This window comes from Erythrolamprus reginae, chromosome 3, assembly GCF_031021105.1.
Source record: "Erythrolamprus reginae isolate rEryReg1 chromosome 3, rEryReg1.hap1, whole genome shotgun sequence".
NCBI classification, from domain to species: domain Eukaryota; kingdom Metazoa; phylum Chordata; class Lepidosauria; order Squamata; family Dipsadidae; genus Erythrolamprus; species Erythrolamprus reginae.
Genome location: NC_091952.1, coordinates 138220245 through 138242402, shown reverse-complemented (window position 1 = coordinate 138242402; position 22158 = coordinate 138220245). Strand labels below are relative to the sequence as shown.

The following is a 22158-nucleotide window of genomic DNA, read 5'->3' as shown; positions in this document are numbered from 1 at the left end:
CTTTGTTCCTACCTCCATCTTATTTAGTTGTATTTTCATAAAGTTCCAATCTACATTGTCAAATGCCTTTTTCGCGTCCAAAAATATAAGCGCCATTTGTTTTTCTGGATGTTGCTCATAGTATTCTAATGTATTTACTATTATTCTTAAATTATTTTTAATTTGTCTTCCTGGTAGAAAACCATTTTGATCACTGTGTATCATATTATTTATAATACTTTTAAGTCTATTAGCAAATATTGATATAAAAATTTCATAATCTACGTTTAATAGTGAAATAGGTCTGTAATTTTCAATTTTTTCTTTTTCCGTATCAGCTTTATGTATTAAAGTTATTAAAGTTTCTGACCATGTTTTTGGCAAGTTACCTTCTACCAATATTTGGTTATATGTCTCAAGCATATTTGAAAAAAGTATTTCTATCTCCAATTTATAAAATTCTGCTGGTATTGCATCCGTGCCAGTTGCTTTATTATTTTTTTTGTTCTTTATAGATTATTTTAATTCCATATCTGTAATAGGTTTATTCAATCTTTGCTGTTGTGCTTCGGTTAATACTGATAACTCTATTTTTTCCAAATATTTGAAAATTAAATCCTCACTTATTTCTTCTTTCTTATATAATTGTTTATAAAATTCCAATGCTATTTCCTTTTTATCTTCTATTCTATGTTTTATTATACCCTTTGAATCTATCAACTTTTTTATAATTCTATTTTCTCTCTCTTTTCTTAATTTATATGCCAACCATCTTCCAGGTTTATTCGCATGTTCGAAATATTCTTGTTTTGCTCTTTCTATCTTTTCTACAACTGGTTCTTGTTCTATTAATCTCAGTTTATGTCTTATTAATTCTCTCTGATTTTTTAACTTGTCATCCTTATCCTCTTGTTGCATTAACATTTCTAGACTTTTAAGTTCTTCTAGTAATTTTTCATAACATTTTTTCCTCTCTTTGTTTTTTTTTTTGCTACAAATGATATTGTTAACCCGCGTATATAAGCCTTAGTTGTATCCCATAGGTTTTGAGGGGTAGTATCAATATTTTTATTTATTTTAAGAAAAAACTCTAATTCTTTTTCTATCCATTTTTTATACTCTGGATCTTTTATTATAATTCTGTTCATTGACCAGTTATTTATTTTCCTTTTGCCTTTCCAATATATGGATAAGGGGATATGACCTGCCCAGGTATTTGTCTCTATTTCTATTTTACTAATTTGTTCCATTATATGAGAAGGGGCCCAAGCCATGTCAATTCTAGACCAAGTCTTGTGTGGGTTAGAATAAAAAGTATATTGTTTATCTTTTAAGTGTTGTTCTCGCCATACATCTTTTAATGATAATTTCGTACACATTTTCCAGAACGTCCCGGGGAAAATTACCTTTTTTTTCTTTTCCTTTCTTTTTCCAGTATAATCCACTTGATCATCTGAAATTGCATTGAAATCCCCTATTATTATCATATTTTCAATTAATAATTCATTAATTTTTTTATGCAGGTCTTTATAAAATTGTTTTTGGTTGTCATTTGGTGCATAAATTGAGACAATTGCAAGAGGTTTTGTTTCTAAGTCTAATTGCACTATCAACATCCTTCCATCACTATCATTATATATTTCTTTAGATTCAATTGATTCGTCAATATACATTGCTACACCTCTTTTCTTTTGATTTGCCAAGCTGGTATATAATTTCCCCAATTTTGAATTTTTAAGAAGACTTCGTTTTGATTTTTTAATATGAACTTCTTGTAAAATATTTATCTGAGCTTTTGGTTTAGTAAGTTTAGTTAATACTTGATTTCTTTTCCTCGGGTTGTTCAATCCATTTATGTTAACTGAAAATATTTTCAGTTCTTATGTCATCTTTATTAGTAGTATTTTTTAACTTCTTGTTCTCGAAGTCGAGTTTCCAAAATTAACTCCTGTGAAGCTTGCGTTTGTTTCTGCGCCACTGCCAGTAATTCTTCCCCTCCACCACCTGTGGCCCCCATCGTATCTTCAGTACTCTTTGGTTCTATCCGGATTTGTTCAATTCTATCCAATCCGGTGCGAGCTAGGAAGGATCTTGCTTGTTCCACATTTTCTATTTTCACTCTCGTTGATTGCCAAGTTAAAGTCAAACCTTCTGGTACCAGCCATCTAAAAACAATATTCTTTCTAATCAAGATGCTTGTAAGAAAGTAGTATTGTCTTTTACTCTCTCGAATTCTCTTCGGAACCTGTTTGAGGATCGTAATTTCTTTCCCATTATGTTGAACGGTCTCATTTTTGGTTAGTCTCAGTATCTCGTCTTTAATGACTCTTCTCGAAAACTTAATATGAACTTCTCTGGGTAAGTTATGACGTCTTGCATAGCCAGTCTGAACTCGATAAACTTCATCGATTTCTCTTATCAACTCTGCTGGATCGGCCTGTATAATACCTCCTATAACTTCTGCCATTTTTGCACATAAATCTTCATCTCTTTCTTCCTCAATGTTTTGGAACCTCGGACCATGTGAAGCGGATTGGAGTTCTAAGTTAGTTATTGCTATATCAAAATCTTTGCGGGCTGTGTAGTTACGGTCTTCATATTCTTCCACTCTCTGTCCCATAATTTGAATTTTTCCCTCTGTCATTTGTATTCTTTTTTCATTGTCTTGTAGGTTTTGTTGCATGACTTTTATGTTTCCATCCATTTCGGCAACATTTCCCTTGACTGCGTTCAATTCAGTCTTAAGTTCAGCAATTTCTTTTTTAATCTCATCTTTAATCTCATCTTTCATCTTCATTTCTTATCTCATTTCTTGCTTCATTTCTTGTAGATACATTTTCATTTCTTCCTTGTTCGTTTCGAGTTGAGTTTTTGTCTGTGTGTCATTTGTACAAGCTCTTGAATGCCTGCTAATGCCTCTTGAATAGTCTGAAAGTTGGTGTCTCTAGGTGGCTTTTCTTTTTCTTTCTCTTTGGCCAACATTGTAGTGATGGTTCTTTGTTGTAGTGGTGATGAAGTTGGAGAAACTTTGGGCGTGGGAGTTGAAGTCGAAGAAGAAAAAGGGATAGCTGTTTGTTTCCGTGTCGTTGTTGTTGTCACTGAAGATGCACTCTGTGCCCTGTAAGAACCTTTCATATTCCAAAATTTCCACTATATTCAGCAATTACTTAAATCAATATCTTGTAATATTTTTAAGTATAAGAAAAAGAACATTCTGCACAATCTGAAGTTTCCGAACACTCTTCAAAGGTAGCCCCTTGTAAAGAGCATTACAGTAGTCGAACCTCGAGGTGTTGAGGGCATGAGTGACTGTGAGCAGTGACTCCCGGTCTAGGTGCACCAGGCGAATCTGGGCAAATGTCCTCCTCGCCACAGTTGAAAGATGGTTCTCTAATGTTAACTGTGCATCGAGGAGGATGGCCAAGTTGCGGAGCCGCTCTGAGGGGGTCTATAATTCCCCCCCACCAGGGTAATGGATGGACAGATGGAATTGTCCTTGGGAGGCAAAACCCACAGCCACTCCGTCTTATCAGGGTTGAATTTGAGTCTGTTGACACCCATCCAGACCCCAACAGCCTCCAGGCACCGGCACAATTCCACTACTTCGTTGACTGGACATGGGGTGGAGATGTACAACTGGGTATCATCAGCACACTGATGATACCTCACCCCATGCCCTTGGATGATCTTGCCCAGCGGTTTCATGTACATATTAAATAGCAGGGGGGAGAGGACCGACCCTTGAGGCACCCCACAAGGAAGAGACCTAGAGGTCAACCTCTAACCCCCCACTATCACTGACTGCGACCAACCGGAGCGGTAGGAGGAGAACCACTGAAGGACAGTGCCTCCCACTCCCAACCCCTCCAGCCGAAGCAGAAGGATACCATGGTCGATGGTATCGAAAGCTGCTGAGAGGTCAAGAAGCACCAGGACAGAGGATAAACCCCTGTCCCGGGCCCGCCAGAGATCATCCATCAGAGCGACGAAACCAGTTTCCGTGCTGTAGCCAGGCCTGAATCCTGACTGTTGGGGGCCTAGATAATCGGCTTCTAGTTGTTAAGAATGGCTGGGTCAAGGGAATGCTTCTTGAGGAGGAGGCGCACAAGTGCATCCTTGTAAGGAGCCTGGAAGGACCCGCTCACCAAGGAAGTGTTGACAATCTCCTGGACCCAGCTCCAGGAGGGACACGGATCCAGCAAACAGGTTGCAGAACTCACAGCTCCAATGGCCTTGTCCACTTCATCAGGTGTCACCAGATCAAACTCTTCCCAGGCAGATAGACAAGGACAGGTCCCAGTCACCTTTACTGACTCATTGTCAGTCGACTCTGTTATCCAATCGGAGTCGAGGTCCACCCGGATCCGAGTGACTTTATCAGCAATAAATGTGTTAAAATCACCCTAAACAGCGGTCGTGCGAGATTCCGCTGATGCAATCAAGGCGGCATGATATGCGCATCTTGCAACAAGCTCACCTGAACCCCTAAGTCCAACTTCACCAGGAGGGACTCACAATCCGCAATCTCTGGAGCAACGAGTCTACTATATAATAATTATGTTATTCTATTAAGATCTTGAGAATAACTTAGTGTTAATTGGTATCCTATTTTAGTGTAATTGATCTTTATATTGTTTTTTAATTGAATTTATATAGAATTTTTAATAATTAATATTTTAGCTAATTTATTAGAAGGGGTTTTTAAAACTAATGAATTATTGGGGTGGGTATGATGATATGTATGAAATGAATGATTGTTATGGGTGGGCTGGGTGGGACTTTGGTATGGATGAAATAAATGGAAATGGTATGAATGATTTGATTAGCCTACCTGACACTGGAGAGGCAGGAGGGGAGGGGGCACCGATATCTGAAGTGGTAGAGGGTCGGAATATTCCCGTCCTGCTGGGGAGAGGCAGATATGGCGGGGGACACAGAGCTAGCCGTTCCAGGGGAACGAGAGATCGTTGCTTAATAACGATCCCTTGTTCCGGCTCTGTGAACCCAATCCTGGGTGCTGGTGATGAGTGTAATTCTGGCCCTGGGCTCAAGCTGCTGCTACTCAATGCCAGGTCGATGGTAAATAAAGCTCTCCTCATCCGGGATCTGATCCTGGATGAGGAGGCCGACCTGGCATGTGTTACTGAAACCTGGCTGGGCCCAGAGGGAGGAGTCCCTCTCTCTGAAATTTGCCCAGTCGGGTTTCAGATATGGCATCAGCCTCGACCCCAGGGAAGGGGGGGGAGGAGTGGCTATTATAGCCAGGGAGAGCCTTGGCTTGCGTAGACTCGTTGCTCCAGAGATTGCGGGTTGCGAGTCCCTCCTGGTGAAGTTGGACTTAGGGGTCCAGGTGGGCTTGTTTCTCACGTACCTGCCTCCCAGCTGCGTTTCACAAGCCCTGCCTGTGCTACTCGAGGAGGTAGCCGGGTTGGCGGTGGGGTTCCCCAGACTTATTGTCTTGGGGGACTTTAACCTGCCGTCGCTCGGTGAAACCTCTGGACTGGCACAGGAGTTCATGGTCACCATGACAGCCATGGACCTGACCCAAGTAGTACAGGGTCCGACTCATGAGGGGGGGCATGCACCCGACATGGTATTCCTCTCTGAGCAACTGAGTAATGGTCTGAGACTAAGGGGCTTAGAAGTGTTGCCTTTGTCATGGTCGGACCATTTTCTACTGCGGCTTGACTTCCTGGCTCCAATCCTTCCCTGCAGGGAGGCGGAACCGATTAAGCTGTTCCGCCCCAGACGCCTGATGGATCCAGAGGGCTTTGAGAAGGCGCTTGGGGTTATTCCAGATACACTCGTACACAGTTCGGCAGAGGAGGCTCTTGACCAAATTGCGCCATTGCGACCTCTCCGCGGCACTAGACCCCGTAGAGCTCCATGGTTCAACGAGGAGCTCCGGGAGTTGAAACGCCAGAAGAGACGTCTAGAGAAGCGATGGAGGAAGAGTAAGTCCGAATCCGATCGAACACTTGTAAGAGCACATGTTAAGACTTACAAAGTGGCGCTCAAGGCGGCAAGATGCGCGTATCATTCCGCCTTGATTGCATCAGCGGAATCCCGCCCGGCCGCTCTGTTTAGGGTGACCCGCTCCCTTCTTAATCAGGGGGGAGTTGGGGAGCCCTTGCAGAGTAGTGCCGAGGATTTTAACACGTTTTTCGCTGATAAAATCGCTCGGATCCAAGCGGACCTCGACTCTAATTGGAATACAGAGTCGTCTGACAACGAGTCAGTTGAGGTGACTGGGGCACGTATTTGTCCACCTGTCTGGGAAGAGTTTGATCTGGTGACACCTGATGAACTGGACAAGGCCATTGGAGCTGTGAGTTCCGCCACATGTTTACTGGATCCGTGTCCCTCCTGGCTGGTTTCGGCCAGCAGGGAGGTGACACGGAGCTGGGTCCAGGAGATTGTCAATGCTTCTTTGGGGAGGGGGTCCTTCCCGGATCCCTACAAGGAGGCACTTGTGCGCCCCCTCCTCAAGAAGCCTTCTCTGGACCCAGCCATTCTCAATAACTATCGACCAGTCTCCAACCTTCCCTTTATGGGGAAGGTTGTTGAGAAGGTGGTGGCGCTCCAGCTCCAGCGGTCCTTGGAAGAAGCCGATTATCTAGGTCCTCAGCAGTCAGGATTCAGGCCCGGCTACAGCACGGAAACTGCTTTGGTCGCGCTGATGGATGATCTCTGGCGGGCCCGGGACTGGGGTTTATCCTCTGTCCTGGTGCTTCTTGACCTCTCAGCGGCTTTGGATACCATCGACCATGGTATCCTTCTGCGCCGGCTGGAGGGGTTGGGAGTGGGAGGCACTGTTCTTCAGTGGTTCTCTTCCTACCTCTCTGGTTGGTCGCAGTCGGTGTTAGTGGGGGGTCAGAGGTCGACCTCTAGGTTACTCCCTTGTGGGGTGCCTCAGGGGTCGGTCCTCTCCCCCCTACTATTTAATATCTACATGAAACCGCTGGGTGAGATCATCCAAGGGCATGGGGTGAGGTATCATCAGTATGCAGATGATACCCAGCTTTACATCTCCACCCCTTGTCCAGTCGGTGAAGCAGTGGAAGTGATGTGCCGGTGCCTGGAGACTGTTGGGGTCTGGATGGGTGTCAACAGACTCAAGCTCAACCCGGATAAGACGGAGTGGCTGTGGGTTTTGCCTCCCAAGGACAATTCCATCTGTCCGTCCATCACCCTGGTGGGGGAGTCACTAACCACCTCAGAGGGTTCGCAACTTGGGCGTCCTCCTCGATCCACCGCTCACATTAGAGAAACATCTTTCAGCTGTGGCGAGGGGGGCGTTTGCCCAGGTTTACCTGGTGCACCAGTTGCGGCCCTATTTGGACTGGGAGTCACTGCTCACAGTCACTCATGCCCTCATCACCTCGAGGCTCGACTACTGTAATGCTCTCTACATGGGGCTACCTTTGAAAAGTGTTCGGAAACTTCATGGCACTGGACCAGAATACCTCCGGGACCGCCTTCTGCCGCACGAATCCCAGCGACCAGTTAGGTCCCATAGAGTTGGTCTTCTCCTGGTCCCGTCAACTAAACAATGTCGTTTGGCGGGACCCAGGGGAAGAGCCTTCTCTGTGGCGGCCCCGACCCTTTGGAACCAACTCCCCCCAGATATCAGAGTTGCCCCCACCCTCCTAGCCTTTCGTAAGCTCCTTAAAACCCACCTCTGTCGTCAGGCATGGGGGAATTGACATGTTCCCTCCCCCTAGGCTTATAAATTTTTTGCATGGTACGTTAGTGTGTATGATTGGTTTTAATTTGTGGTGTTTTTTAAATTAACTTAAATATTAGATTTGTTTTACATTGTATTGTTATTGCTGTGAGCCGCCCCGAGTCTGCGGAGAGGGGCGGCATACAAATCTGATTAAACTTAAACTTAAACTACGCAGGCAAAGGCTATCCCTGGCTATAATAGCCACTCCTCTCCCCCTTCCCTGGGGTTGAGGCTGATGCCATACCTGAAACCCGGCTGGGCAAATTTCAGAGAGAGGAACTCCTCCCTCCGGGCCCAGCCAGGTCTCAGTCACACATGTCAGGTCGGCCTTCTTTTCCAGGATCAAATCCCGGATGAGGAGAGCTTTATTTTGATAAAGATCTTTGTTAGACTTGAACATTGGGCCCTATCCATCAAAATTATTATTATTATTATTATTATTATTATTATTATTATTATTTATTAGATTTGTATGCCGTCCCTCTTCGTAGAATCGGAGTGGCTCACAACAAAATAATAATACTATAACAAATCTAATTTTAAAAACATGTAAAAAAACCCAACATTAAAACCATACAACACAATCATACCATGTGTAAACTATATGAGCTTGGGGGTTTCTTAGTTCCCCCATGGCTGGCGACAAAGGTGAATCTTTAGTAACTTACAAAAGGCGAGGAGGGTGGGGGCGGTTCTAATCCCTGGGGTGAGTTAATTCCAGAGAGCCTGGGCCACCATAGAGAACGCGGCCCCGGTCACAGAGAAAATGAAATTCAATATAGAGAAAAGTAAAGTCTTGCACTTAGGCAAGAAAAACTAAAAGTTCACATAGACTAGGTGAAATAGCAGTAACTGAGAGAGAGATCTTGGAGCCTTAATGGACAATCAGCTAAATATGAGTCAGCGGTGTGCAGCAGCAGTGGTCAAAAAAGCCAATGCAATCTTAAGTTGCATTAACAAAGGGATACTATGAAGATCAAGTGAGGTACTAATACCACTCTATAAAGCAGCGGTCCCCAAACTACGGCCCGTGGGCCACATGCAGCCCGCTGAGGCCATTTAGCCGGCCCGCGGGTAAGTGACAGGAGCACAGGATGTGTCTACATCCTGTGCTCCTGGCCACTGTTCCCTCTAGCCTGTGGGGTCGCACAGCCGCACGGGCAAAAAGCAAACTCCGTGCAGGTTTTTCAAACCCCGTGTGGTAGAGCCGGCGCCATTTCTCCTGCCTGACTGATGATCTGTTGGCGAGAAACCAACGTTGTCTCTGAGCCCCGCCCAGCTTCTCCGGCTGTGTCTGGGGACCACGCTCCGCCCACTACTGCCGATATTCTTCCCGCCACCGGGAAGAAACAAAAAGCAAAAAACACCCCCAGGAAACAAGAGGCAGCGGTTGGATGGCCTCGCCACCTGCGCGCAGAAGCGGCAACCTGGGGAAAAAGCGGTGGGTGTAGACTTGTACCTACACCGGAGCTGTCACCTCGCCCTCTCTCCACCTTTCCCATAAGTTGACTTTCGGGGAGTCTCATTTTTTTGAGCAGAGAGAGAGAGAGACGCACCCCCTCAAGTTCATTCATCCTGCCTGTTTAGACTTTTTAATATTGGAATTGTCCATTGAAACAATAAGTGATCATATTACTTGGGTCTCAGCTATGTGTTAAATTGAAAAAGCTTTCTCACAGGATATTTTGTGGGGATAAAAAACCCCCACCTTCATAAAAAACCACTTTCTTATTTGGAGTCCTCTCGTTTTTCAAGAATTCTCTCATAATTTTTAGACATTGGGTTTGTTAAATGTTAAGTGTATTTTAAATACAGATTAATAATTTGAGCATTCACGGCGGAGCCTCTCCCACCCCCCCACCCTCCACCCCCCGAGGCGCATGGCGAGGCACAGAGGTTTTTGTGAGAGAGAGGGAAAAGAGAGAGAGAAAAAGAGAAAAGGGAAAGAGAAGTGGAGAGGAATGAAGGCAGGAAGGAAGGAAAGAAAGAATGAACGAAGGAAGGAGAAATGGAGGGAACAAGGAAGAAGGAAGGAAAAATTAAATGAATGAAGGGACAGGAAGGAAGGACTGTTTTGGGGGGGTATTTTTATTTATTCATTTATTAGATTTGTATGCCGCCCCTCTCTGCAGACTCGGGGCGGCTAACAACAGTAAAAAAGACAATATAAACAAATCTAATATTAAAAATAATTTTAAAAATTCCAATTTAAGAAAAACCAATCATACATACATATATACCATGCATAAATTTTATAAGCCTAGGAGGAAGGGAATATCTCAATTTCCCCATGCCTGACGACAGAAGTGGGTTTTGAGGAGATTATGAAAGGCAAGGAGGGTGGGGGCAACTCTGATATCTGGGGGGAGTTCCAGAAGGTCGGTGCCGCCACAGAGAAGGCTCTTCCCCTGGGCCCCACCAAACAACATTGTTTAATCGATGGGACCCGGAGAAGGCCAACTCTGTGGAACTTAACCGGTCGCTGGGATTCGTGCGGCAGAAGACAGTCCCGGAGATATTCTGGTCCGATGCCATGAAGGGCTTTATAGGTCATAACCAACACTTTGAATTGTGACCGGAAACTGATCGGCAACCAATGCAGACTGCGGAGTGTTGGTGTGACATGGGCATATTTAGAAAAGCCCATGATAGCTCTCGTGGCTGCATTCTGCATGATCTGAAGTTTCCGAACACTTTTCAAAGGTAGCCCCATGTAGAGAGCATTACAGTAGTCGAGCCTCGAGGTGATGAGGGCATGAGTGACTTTGAGCAGTGACCCCCGGTCCAAATAGGGCCGCAACTGGTGCACCAGGCGGACCTGGGCAAACGCCCTCCTCGCCACAGCTGAAAGATGTTTCTCTAATGTGAGTTGTGAATCGAGGAGGACGCCCAAGTTGCGGACCCTCTCTGAGGAGGTTAATGATTCCTCCCCCCCAGGGTGATGGACAGACAGATGGAATTGTCCTTGGGAGTCAAAACCCTCAGCCACTCCGTCTTATCAGGGTTGAGTTTGAGTCTGCTGACACCCATCCAGACCCCAACAGCCTCCAGACACTGGCACATCACTTCCACTGCTTCACTGACTGGGCAAGGGGTGGCGATGTAAAGCTGGGTATCATCAGCATGGAGACTGGGCGAAAGTTATTGAGAATGGCTGGGTCCAGGGAAGGTTTCTTGAGGAGGGGGCGCACAAGTTCCTCCTTGTAGGGATCCGGAAAGGACCCCCTCCCCAAAGAAGTGTTGACAATCTGCTGGACCCAGCTCCGTGTCACCTCCCGGCTGGCCGAAACCAGCCAGGAGGGACACGGATCCAGTAAACAGGTGGCAGAACTCACAGCTCCAATGGCCTTGTCCACTTCATCAGGTGTCACCAGATCAAACTCTTCCCAGACAGATGGACAAGTACGTGCCCCAGTCACCTCGACTGACTCGTCAGTCGACTCTGTTTTCCAATCGGAGTCGAGGTCCGCTCGGATCCGTGCAATTTTATCAGCAAAAAACATGTTAAATTCCTCGGCACTACTCTGCAATGGCTCCCCAACTCCCCCTTGGTTAAGAAGGGAGCGGGTCACCCTAAACAGCGGCTGGGCGGGATTCCACTGATGCAATCAAGGCGGCATGATACGCGCATCTTGCCGCCTTGAGCACCACTTTGTAAGTCTTAATATGAGCTCTTACAAGTGTTCGATCGGATTCGGACTTACTCTTCCTCCATCACTTCTCTAGACATCTCTTCTGCCGTTTCAACTCCCGGAGCTCCTCATTGAACCATGGAGCTCTACGGGGTTTAGTGCCACGGAGAGGTCGCAACGGCGCAATTCGGTCAAGAGCCTCCGCTGCAGCCTTGTTCCAGGCCTCAGCCAGCGACTGCCGAGCTGTGCACGAGTATATCTGGAATAACCCCAAGCGCCTTCTGAAAACCCTCTGGATCCATCAGGCGTCTGGGTCCGGAACAACCTAATTGGTTGTTTTTCTTTTTCTTTTAACATACATTCTACAACACAGTGTACCATCTAATTTTCCATGAATAAAATGTGGTACTTTGTTAGTAACTAATATCAATTCTCAAAAAAGTTGCAATTTTTTTTCCAGTTTTGTCATCCAGTTACATTCATTTTCTTTTAATTAAATTCCCTTCTTAATGTTCCTTCAAAAAGTATAACACCAATTATATTTCTAACTTATTAACCATTATGCCAAAGTGCTTCCTTCTTTCTTTATACATTTTTCTATAAGCCAAGAAATCCTTGTATAGCCAATCAGATGTTAACAAAAGAAAAATAAAAACTAAACATAAATATATATGAATTTCAGACTTCTTCCCCCCCTCTAAATAGTATGTTCCCATTTTGTTTTTTACTTTAAAATAAGGTATGTGCAGTGTGCATAGGGATTTGTTCATAGTTTTTTTTTTAATGGCCCTCCAACAGTCTGAGAGGCAGTGAACTGGTTCCCTGTGTAAAAAGTTTGGGGGCCCCTGCTATAAAGCCGTAGTAAGACCACACTTAGAATACTGCATCCATTTTTGGTCACCAAAGTATAAAAGCATGTTGAGACTCTAGAGACAGTGCAGAAGAAGAGCAACCAGGATGAATAGGGGGCTGGAGACTAAAGCCTATGAAGAACGGTTACAGGAATTGGGCATGGCTAGTCTAGTGAAGAGAAGGACCAGGGGAGACATGATAGCGGTGTTCCAGTATCTAAGGGGCTGCCACAGAGAAGAAGGGTTTAAGTTATTTTCCAAGTCACCTGAAGGCCAGACAAGGAATAATGGGTGGAAACTGATCTAGGAGAGATTCAACCTACAAGGAGGAACTTTCTGACAGAACAATCAACCAATGGGATAGCTCGCCTTTGTAAGCTGTGGGAGCTTCACCACTGGAGGAATTCAGGCAGAGATTGGACTGAAATTTGTCAGAAATTGTCTAGGGCAGTGATGGCGAACCTATGGCACAGGTACCACAGGTGACACACAGAGGCATATCTGCTGGCATGCAAACTGTTGCCCTAGCTCAGCTCCAGGATGCATTTGTGTGCTGGCCAGCTGATTTTTGGATTGCACAGAGGCTCTGGATGGCTTTTTTGGCTTCCAGAGAGCCTATGGAGGGATGGAAGAGGGCATTTTTACCCTCCTCTGGCTCCAGGAAAGCCTTTGGAGCCTGGGGAGGGTGAAACACGAGCCTACTTGGCCCACCAGAAGTTGGGATACAGGCTGTTTCCGGCCTCCAGGGGTGGGGGAAGATGTTTTCACTTTCCCCCAGGCATTAAATTATGGTTGTGGGCACTCACACATACATGATAGCGCGTGCACATGCTCTCTTGGCACCTGAGAAAAAAAGGTTCATCATCACTGATCTAGGGTCTCCTACTTGGCCGAGGGGTTTGACAAGATTCCTTCCAGCTCTTTCAATCTGTATAATCTTTATAAAATTTAAGACTTGGTATCATAATGTTCTATTGCTTGTGTTTGTGTTATGTTGAATTCCAGTATGACATGGTCACTCTCACCCAAGGTTTCAACAGTTCACTTCTTTGTTTGTAAGAATTAAGTCCAGTATGGTTGTCCCTCTAGTTCCTTCCTCTTCCTTTTGGACCTCAAAGTTGTCAGCTAGATTGGTTAGGAACTTATTTGATTTCTCACTTGGTGCAGAATTAGTCTTCCAATTGATGTCAGGGTGTTTTAAGTCCCCCATTATTACTGTAGTGTGTTTCCTACATATATTTGTGAGTTGGTTAACAAAAAGGGCATTTATTTTTTTCTGCTTGATTGGGTGGCCTATAGCTGGGGTGGCGCAGCAGGTAGAGTGCTGTGCTGCAGGCCATTGAAGCTGACTGTAGATCTGTAGTTCAAGTCTCATCGCCAGGCTCAAGGTTGACTCAGCCTTCCATCCTTCTGAGGTGGGTAAAATGAAGACCCAGATTGTGGGGGCAATATGCTGGCTCTGTTTAAAAAGTGCTATTGCTAACATATTGTAAGCCGACCTGAGTCTAAGGAGAAGGGCAGCATAAAAATCTAATAAATAAATAAATAAATATAATTCTTTTTTTCTTTTATAATTACCCATTTGCATTCTAGGAAGGTTTCGTCTTTCATGTGATGCACTTCTGCAGCAACATAGTGGTCCTTTATATACAGTGCAACTCACCTTCTCTTTTATGGGATCTGGTTTTTTTCAACAGTTTGTATCCTTCTATCAGTATGTTCCAGTCATAGGTTTCACCCTGCCAAGTTTCTGTTATTCCAATTATATCATATCTACCTTCATGTATTAATAGTTCACGTTCACTCTGTTTGTTACCCAGACTTTATGCATTTGTATGTAGGCACTTGAGATCTTTATATCTCACTCTGGGTATGTTTGTATGTCTCCTGTTTGGTGTTTGTGTTTGTCTTACTTTCCATCCCTCCTTCCTTATTTAACTTGCTTTCTTGGATTTTTTTTTTTTGTTTGGAATTAAGTCCTGGAGATCCTAAACATTTATCATACACCCTCTTCAATTTTAGTTAAAGCTGATAAGTTGAGCTAGTTGTTTTCCAAAAACATTCTTTCCAGTCTTTGTGAGGCCCATCACTTGGCAGAAGCCAATCATGTAGATAGTACAGACCACGGTCCAGTACATACATCACTTAAGGCCCTTAAGTGCACTCTGGGGGTCGGGACCTTTTGGGGGGGTCAAATGACCATTTCACAGGGGTCACCTAATACCATGGGAAAAGACAAATTTCCCATGGTGTTAGAAACTAAAGCTTCTATTCTGCCACCTTGGAACATATTTTTGCAATTTAAGTGGGGCTGTTCCTCTGACCTTCCTGCCAATCAGTTTAAAGCTCTGTTGGGAGAATTGGTGCTAGATTTATGGTTGAGGGTCACCACAACATGGGGAACTGTATTAAGGGGTCAACGGCATTAGAAAGGTTGAGAACCACTGCTTAAGGGTGGATTTGGGTGTATGTGTGTGTGTAGATTTCATGTTTCTCCATTGCATCTGGAAGGAGAGTCCAACATGGGTATTACTCCAATCCTATTGGTAGAGACTGAGTTAAAATTTACATATTAATTAAGCACCGCCCCCTCTGCTCTCCCCATGAGCCAGTTTTAAAAACTCAGTCACTGAGTAGAGACATGCTGAGTTTTGTGTTAGATTAAAATGTATAGAAATGTGTAAAAATAAATTGTCTGTACCGTTTTAATCCTTTTTCTCTTGTCTTTCAGATGTGAAGCTTGAAGAGGATCAGACGGTCCGGGGTCTCTGCCCTCAGCGGGCACCACCCCCAACGACTCTCCTTAGGGGTCTTGCCTTCCCCCAGTGGGAACACCCCAGAGAGGAGCACCCAGCCTGGGGGTCCCTGGCCTCCGAGGCCATACCGGGGCTGTCGGCCGAAGGTGGGGGGGTCCGCCCCCCCCACTGGGAGGCTTGAAGGGCGACTCGCGCGCAGCGGGAGACGAGCGCCTCACAGCTGACGGGGAAGTCAGCCCGGCGAGCGTGGAGAGAGCCGCCGCCGCCGCCACCGCCGCCGAAATTGCCGCCGAAATTGCCGCGCCGCGGCAGGGATTACAGCGGGGAGGTCGGGAACCCCCCGGAGAGCCTGGAAGCGGCGAAACGGCCCCGGCGAGAGCGGGTCTGGGAAGCAGCCCGGCGAGCCGTGCAGGCTGGGCGCCGCCATGTTGGGTGCGGCCAGAGCGGCGAGGCGTCTTTGGGCGCCAAACAGCTGTTGAGCGGCAAATCTGAGCGCGAACGGGCTGGGAAGCCCTAGTGCGCAGGCGCAGGTCCGGAGAGACCGCGGACGCCATTTTTTGGGGCAAAACTGACGAGGTTGGTGAGAATCTAAGCCACCGGAGGTCAGAAGCAGCAAGGCCTGAGATTGTGACCAACTGTTTGTGAGTACAATGGAGGAGCACCCACCCAAGGAGCTCCCAAGTTCCCCAGCTCCCTCTAAGGATAAGGCAAAGGGGAAGCCCAAGGAGAAAGCTAAATCTCATTCCTCTGCCTCTTCTTCCTCCATTAAGGAGGCTGAGAAACGCATCAAAGCGTTAGAAAAAAAGCTGGAAGCGGCATTACAATCTTCCCCAGCGGGACTAACCCCAGCTCAGAGGCACTCATCTGAATCCAGGTCACCCCTAATGACCTTTGAGCCTACAGGGGCTGCAGCAGAGGGAGACTGGTCACCAGACAGGCAGTTCCTGCCCCTGCCCCAAGCCATGCCCTCACCCAGCACATCCTGGGCTAGGCCTGAATCTGCAGGACAGGCGGGAAGAAGCTCCCAAGGGCCAGCAGCCACGTTCACCCCTACAGCAGCGGGACTACGGGCCCAGCCTGGGGCGTGGCAGAATTTGCCACCGGACTTGCAGGACTTTATTGTCAACGCATACTCACAGGGCATGGCGCCTGGGGCTCCACAGTATGGACGACAACAAACAACAGCTTCATGGTCAGCACCGCCCCCCTCGGGTTTGGGGTCACTGTTGGAAGAGCAGGATCAGTTTGAGGACAGTGAACCAGAGTATGGCTTCTCTGAGGACGAGACGGCCCCGGAACAGACACCCACAGTAGGTCTGTTTAAACCGGCACTCTTCAGAACCCTGCTATACAAAGCCAAGCAGGTAATGAACCTTCCCGGCTCAGCTAAGACAACAGAGACCGCTGAGCCGGAGCAGACTTCGGCCTCACTGCTCGAGGAACCTCAACCCGAGTCCGAACATTTTCCTGCTTCAGGCATTTTCGTGAAGGGCCTAAAGAGACCTTGGCAACAACCAGCAGCCGCACAAGGGCCCTCCAACATCGAGAGGCGATTCTACACCTTCGACGAGGAGGTGGAAAAGTTGCTCGAATTTCCCCCAATCGACCAGCCGGTGGTCACGCTTGTTTCCAGCGCACTGGTTCCCTCCGAAACCGGGGAATGCCTGAGACCGGAGGAGAGGAGGGCAGAGACATTGCTGCGTAAGGCGCACCAGATGTCTGGCTGGGGGTTCAGGTCGGCGGCATCTGCCTCGTTCATCAATCGAGCATCACTGATGTGGATCAAGGAGATGCAATCTCGCCTGGGGCCTGAGGATGGTCGCCTTCGTCAAGACTTAAGTAAGTTGTTGGCGGCGACAGAATTTTCGGCGGATGCCACCCTTCACGCGGCCAAATTTTCCGCACGCAGCATGGCAACCACACTAGCGTCACGCCGCCTCTTGTGGTTGAGAAACTGGCAGGCAGACCTTAAGTCTAAGTGGCGCCTGGCCTCCGGTCCCTTCCAGGGCTCCACACTCTTCGGAGACTTGTTGGAGAAGGTTCTAGTGGAAGACAAGGACAAGAGGAAGGTCCTGCCTAGAGCTAACAGACGTCCAGACAGGAGGTTCACACCTTATTCAAGGCGTCAGTCCTTTCGCTGGGACTCTGCCACGGGACCCAATCAGAATCAGCGCCCCTTTTCCCAGGGGCAATACAATCAACAGCCCTATAGGAGCGACCGAAGCTCCTTTCAGGACAGACCGAGAGGATATCAACAGTCCAGACGACCATTTCGTGGCAATTCCCAGAGAGGGTTTAAGCGCACGAGATGACTTAGCCGGCCATCAGCCCATAGGGGGAAAACTGCAAAGTTTCAGCGAGGTCTGGCGGACGACTTCCTCCGACAAATGGGCTCTGGCCACGGTTACACAGGGACTCAGGCTAGAATTTTTTCTACCCCCTCCCAGCCGTTTTATACGCTGCCCAGTAATAAAGGACTTTCAAAAGAGACTACAATTGCGCAGGGAGATTACACACCTGCTAGACATACAAGCCATAGAACTAGTTCCGCAGCAGGAGGAAAGGAAAGGGTTCTATTCTATGATATTCATCGTGCCCAAGGCATCAGGAGGCTGCAGGTTGATCCTCAACCTGAAGCAACTGAACCTTTTCATAAAGTACAGGAGGTTCAGGATGCACTCGCTACAGACCATTCTCGCCTCCATACGGACACAGGACATCTTAACATCCATAGACCTCAAGGAGGCCTACTTGCACGTTCCCATTCATCCGGAACACCGCAGGTTTCTCCGATTTTATACCGATGGAAGACATTACCAATACAGAGCCATGCCGTTCGGCCTGTCATCGGCCCCAAGAACGTTCACGAAGCTCTTGGACGTATTGACTGCCAGCTTAAGAGCAAAATCCATCAGACTCATGGCCTACCTGGACGATATCATCATTTTGTCCAGGTCCAAGCTGGCGGCACACAGAGATCTCAACGAGACAATACATACACTGGAACTCCATGGCTTCACAGTCAATGTGGAAAAAAGCCAACTGTCACCTACTACCAGGCTTCTACATCTAGGAGCGATCATAGACACACAGAAGGGCACGGTCTCTCTCTCACAAGAGAGGCAAGACAACATCAGACACTTGATTGCCAGTATTCAGCGGGGACCAGTTCCACTGTCTCTGCTATCAAAGATACTGGGAACACTAGTGTCAGCCATTGGCATTGTCCCCTGGGCCAGATTCCATATCAGAACACTGCAGTGGTTCCTGCTCCCGGCTCAGAGGTCCAAGGTGAGCCATCGTCACAGACGGGTATACTTGCCCCAGAGGGTCAGGGAATCCTTGAAATGGTGGACATCCGCCGCAATAAGCAGAGGATCTCCATTCCAGATAGGGGAGCAAGTTATCCTGACCACCGATGCCAGTCTTACCGGATGGGGCGCCCACATTGGAGCTCACATGGCTCAGGGACTGTGGACGGAGGAGGACCTCACTTCGGTCAACATAAACTTTCTGGAACTAAGAGCAGTGTTTTTAGCACTACAGGCATTTGCACCTCTGGTTCATCAACAGCACGTGTTGGTGCTCACGGACAATGTGGCGACCAGAGCCCACTTAAACCACCAAGGGGGCACAAGGTCACAGCGTCTCATGGAGGAGACAAAGGCACTATTCCGCTGGGCCGAGCTACACCTGAGCTCCTTAACAGCAGAACACATCGCTGGGATCAGCAATACACAAGCGGACTGGCTGAGCCGGTCCACCTTGGATCAGTCCGAGTGGAGGCTGGATCCGACACTCTTTCATCAGGCAACGAGGCGGTTCGGCCTTCCGCTAGTGGATCTTTTCGCCAGCTCCCAGAACACCCAGCTTCCAAGATTCTACACACGGTTCCCACAGCCGGGGGCGGAGGAGGTCAACGCTCTTCGAACGCCCTGGCCACCGGGCCTACTATACGCATTTCCGCCAACAAACCTTATACCACGAGTTGTGGAGAAACTCCTGCGGGAGAAAGCGGAGGTGTTACTAGTGGCTCCGTACTGGCCCCGACGACCGTGGTTCTCCGACTTGATGGCACTGTCGGTGTCGACACCTTGGAGGATTCCAGACCACTTGATATCCCTCAGTCAAGGGGAACTTCATCATCCAGATCCCCAGTGGCTCCAACTGACCGTTTGGCACTTGAACGGGTCAGACTACGGGGATTGAAGATACCAGAGAAGGTCATAGACACTATGCAGGCTGCGAGGCGTCCATCTACTTCTCGGATTTACCAGACGACATGGGCGGCCTTTTGCAGTTTTTGCAACAAGCAAAGCATCAATGCTGGACAGGCTTCGGTCATTACAGTTCTAGAGTTCTTACAAACCGGTCTTGACAAAGGGCTAGCGCCCAACACGCTAAAACGACATGTAGCGGCTCTTGCAACCATGATACGTGTGGAGGGAGTACGTTCCTTGGCTTATCATCCCTGGGTGAAGGATTTTCTACGGGGAGCATCGAATCGACACTCTCCACCGGTTCGGAGGTTTCCATCATGGGACCTTCCGTTGGTTCTCAGGGCCCTAACAAAACCACCATTTGAGCCCTTGAGATCTATTCCCTTGCGACTACTATCGATTAAGACAGCCTTCCTTGTGGCCATTACATCAGCCCGGAGGGTGTCAGAGTTAGCGGCCTTGTCGGTACGCCCGGATCTTTGTATCTTTCATCCAGACCGAGTGGTGTTAAGGTTGGACCCTTCCTTCATACCAAAGGTGAACTCAGAGTTTCATAGGAAGCAGGAATTGATTCTGCCAGATTTTTGCACTCACGGCAGTCACCCGTCCGAATTGAGGTGGCACAAAATCGATGTACGCCGTGCGGTCAAGATCTACATTAGACGCACTGGGACTCTTCGAAAGACGGAAAAGCTGTTCGTCTCGTTTGCATCAGACAAAGAGGGACTTGGAGTGTCATCGGTTTCCATTAGTCGGTGGATCAGGGACTGTATTGCGGAGGCATACAGAGCTCGCAACCAGCCAGTACCAACAGGAGTGACTGCGCACTCAACGAGGAGTGCGGCGACTTCGGCGGCCTGGGCTACTCAGGCGTCCATAGATGACATCTGCAGGGCTGCAACGTGGTCGGCTCCATCGACTTTCATACGACATTACAAGTTGGACTCCTTCGCTTCGGCGGAAGCGGCTTTTGGGAGACGTGTTTTACAACGTGTTTGTGTTTCTCCAACGTCCCTGACAAGACCTTCTCCCTCCCATGGGCCGTAAATCTCTGGTATATCCCATGTTGGACTCTCCTTCCAGATGCAATGGAGAAGAACCGTTGTACCTACCTGAACGGTCTTCTCAGTGCACTGGAAGGAGAGTCCAAACCCACCCGAAATAGTTATGGGTGCAGGGACGCCGGAGTGGGCAGTTAGTCAGTTTGGTTGTTACAATAAAATTTGGTTATCCTCTTACTATGGTTCTTCGTTTTTAAAACTGGCTCATGGGGAGAGCAGAGGGGGCGGTGCTTAATTAATATGTAAATTTTAACTCAGTCTCTACCAATAGGATTGGAGTAATACCCATGTTGGACTCTCCTTCCAGTGCACTGAGAAGACCGTTCAGGTAGGTACAACGGTTCCTCTTATAAAAATTAATGTCTGCTGATTTTCTGCCTCTTTAAGGAGATCTACCTCAGCTTAAGGATTGGCTTGGAGAAATATCATGAAAATCTGGCCAGGACATTGAACAGTTACATATCTTCCAGAGAAGACAAAATTGCTCAACTAAGTGGACTTTTTTGATATTGTAATTCTAATTATTTTACAACATTTTATTGAGCTAAAAATATGGAGTAGCTTGTTAACTGCAAGAACTGTGAAACTTTCAAATTTCTGTTGAAGTGTCAAATGACTATTTTCTATTATGTTAATATTTTCTTGAATGAATGAAATTGAGAAATGCAATTTGCTTTCATTGGATAATAATAGTACCTACAAATGTTCATATATTTATAAATTTTCTTTAGTCATATAATAAAGATTTGTGAATCTAAAGTTTATAAAGCTTAACCCAACATTTTCTGTTAGAATGGTTCTTTTTAATCACATTGTAAAAAAATTACTTTAATTTTCACAACAAATATTGGCTATTGAATTTTTTAATTTTGAGATCTTATGCATAATATTATAAATAATTCCTGTAGCACCAAATATTTTAAAAGACCAAATCCCAGGAGTTTACTAAATCCTATAAGATTTTTATAGAAAATCTTGTAAATATTTGTGTGAGCACATGATGTTCTGCTTGGAATTTTTAATCTTGAAATGTGGGGTCCTATGAACATCCTCTGAATGACTTGCATGAGCCAAGATGGCCATTGTCGTTATACTTCTGATTGTGGGTTTATGATGATTTAGAAATCTAAAAAATAAAAGTTAACTTACTAACCTACATGTTTCATTTTTCTACGTAATAAAAACCAAATTTGATAATCTTTTTAATGCATTCTTTATAAAGAATATATCATGGATAATTTTTAATAAAAATTGTATCTAAAGGAATCTTTAGCTCAATATTAATTAGCAGCCTCAAATTCAGCATTTTAATAAAGATTAGATTTATAATCAATTAAAGTCCATAAAAACAATTGTTTTACTCATTTTAATGAAGCACTGCAATAAATAAAACAATAACTTTTCAAATGTTTTTGTGATGGCATATGTAGACAATTACCTTTATTTAAGTAAGTATATCAATAAAACCCTACTTGAAGTGGGGAATCCTGCTTTGTGATTTTTAGATCAGCTGAACAATATGGCTGCAATGTCAGAAGACAATCATACTACCGGTAACTGTATCAATAGTTCACCAGAGAGCCAGGCATTTACTCTGTCCTTGAAGGACAGGGTGCTTTAGTAGGAAGGGAATTTTTCCGGGACACATCTGCTGTCTGGCCTCCTTTCTCACAGCACTTTCTGAGTTGGGCAAGTAGAAAAAAATTGAAACCCTGGGATTGTAAAACTAGTATTACAGCACTTTCAAGACTGATTTTTGATCTAGCGTCAAATGCATTAAAAGTTTTAAATGGGCATCTCCACTGTACTGTACACTTGCTTATATTATTAGCTGTTTATGTTCTTAGTTTTATATTCTATCTTCCATTAAGGAACTCAAGGCAGCATACATAGTGCTCTTTCCTATTCCCAGCAGCCCTGTGATATGTTT

General features: G+C 46.2%; 1 protein-coding gene across 1 annotated transcript in view; it reads left to right on the top strand.

The window, feature by feature from the left end:
• NUF2 (NUF2 component of NDC80 kinetochore complex) overlaps positions 1-21380 on the top strand; it is a 114034-nt gene extending 92654 nt beyond the window's left edge. Inside the window, exon 14 of the mRNA XM_070746823.1 lies at positions 20616-21380. Coding sequence (XP_070602924.1) covers positions 20616-20735 — 120 coding nt within the window. The 3' untranslated portion in view covers positions 20736-21380. The remainder of the gene's footprint in view (positions 1-20615) is intronic.
• The last annotated feature ends 778 nt before the right edge of the window (positions 21381-22158 follow it).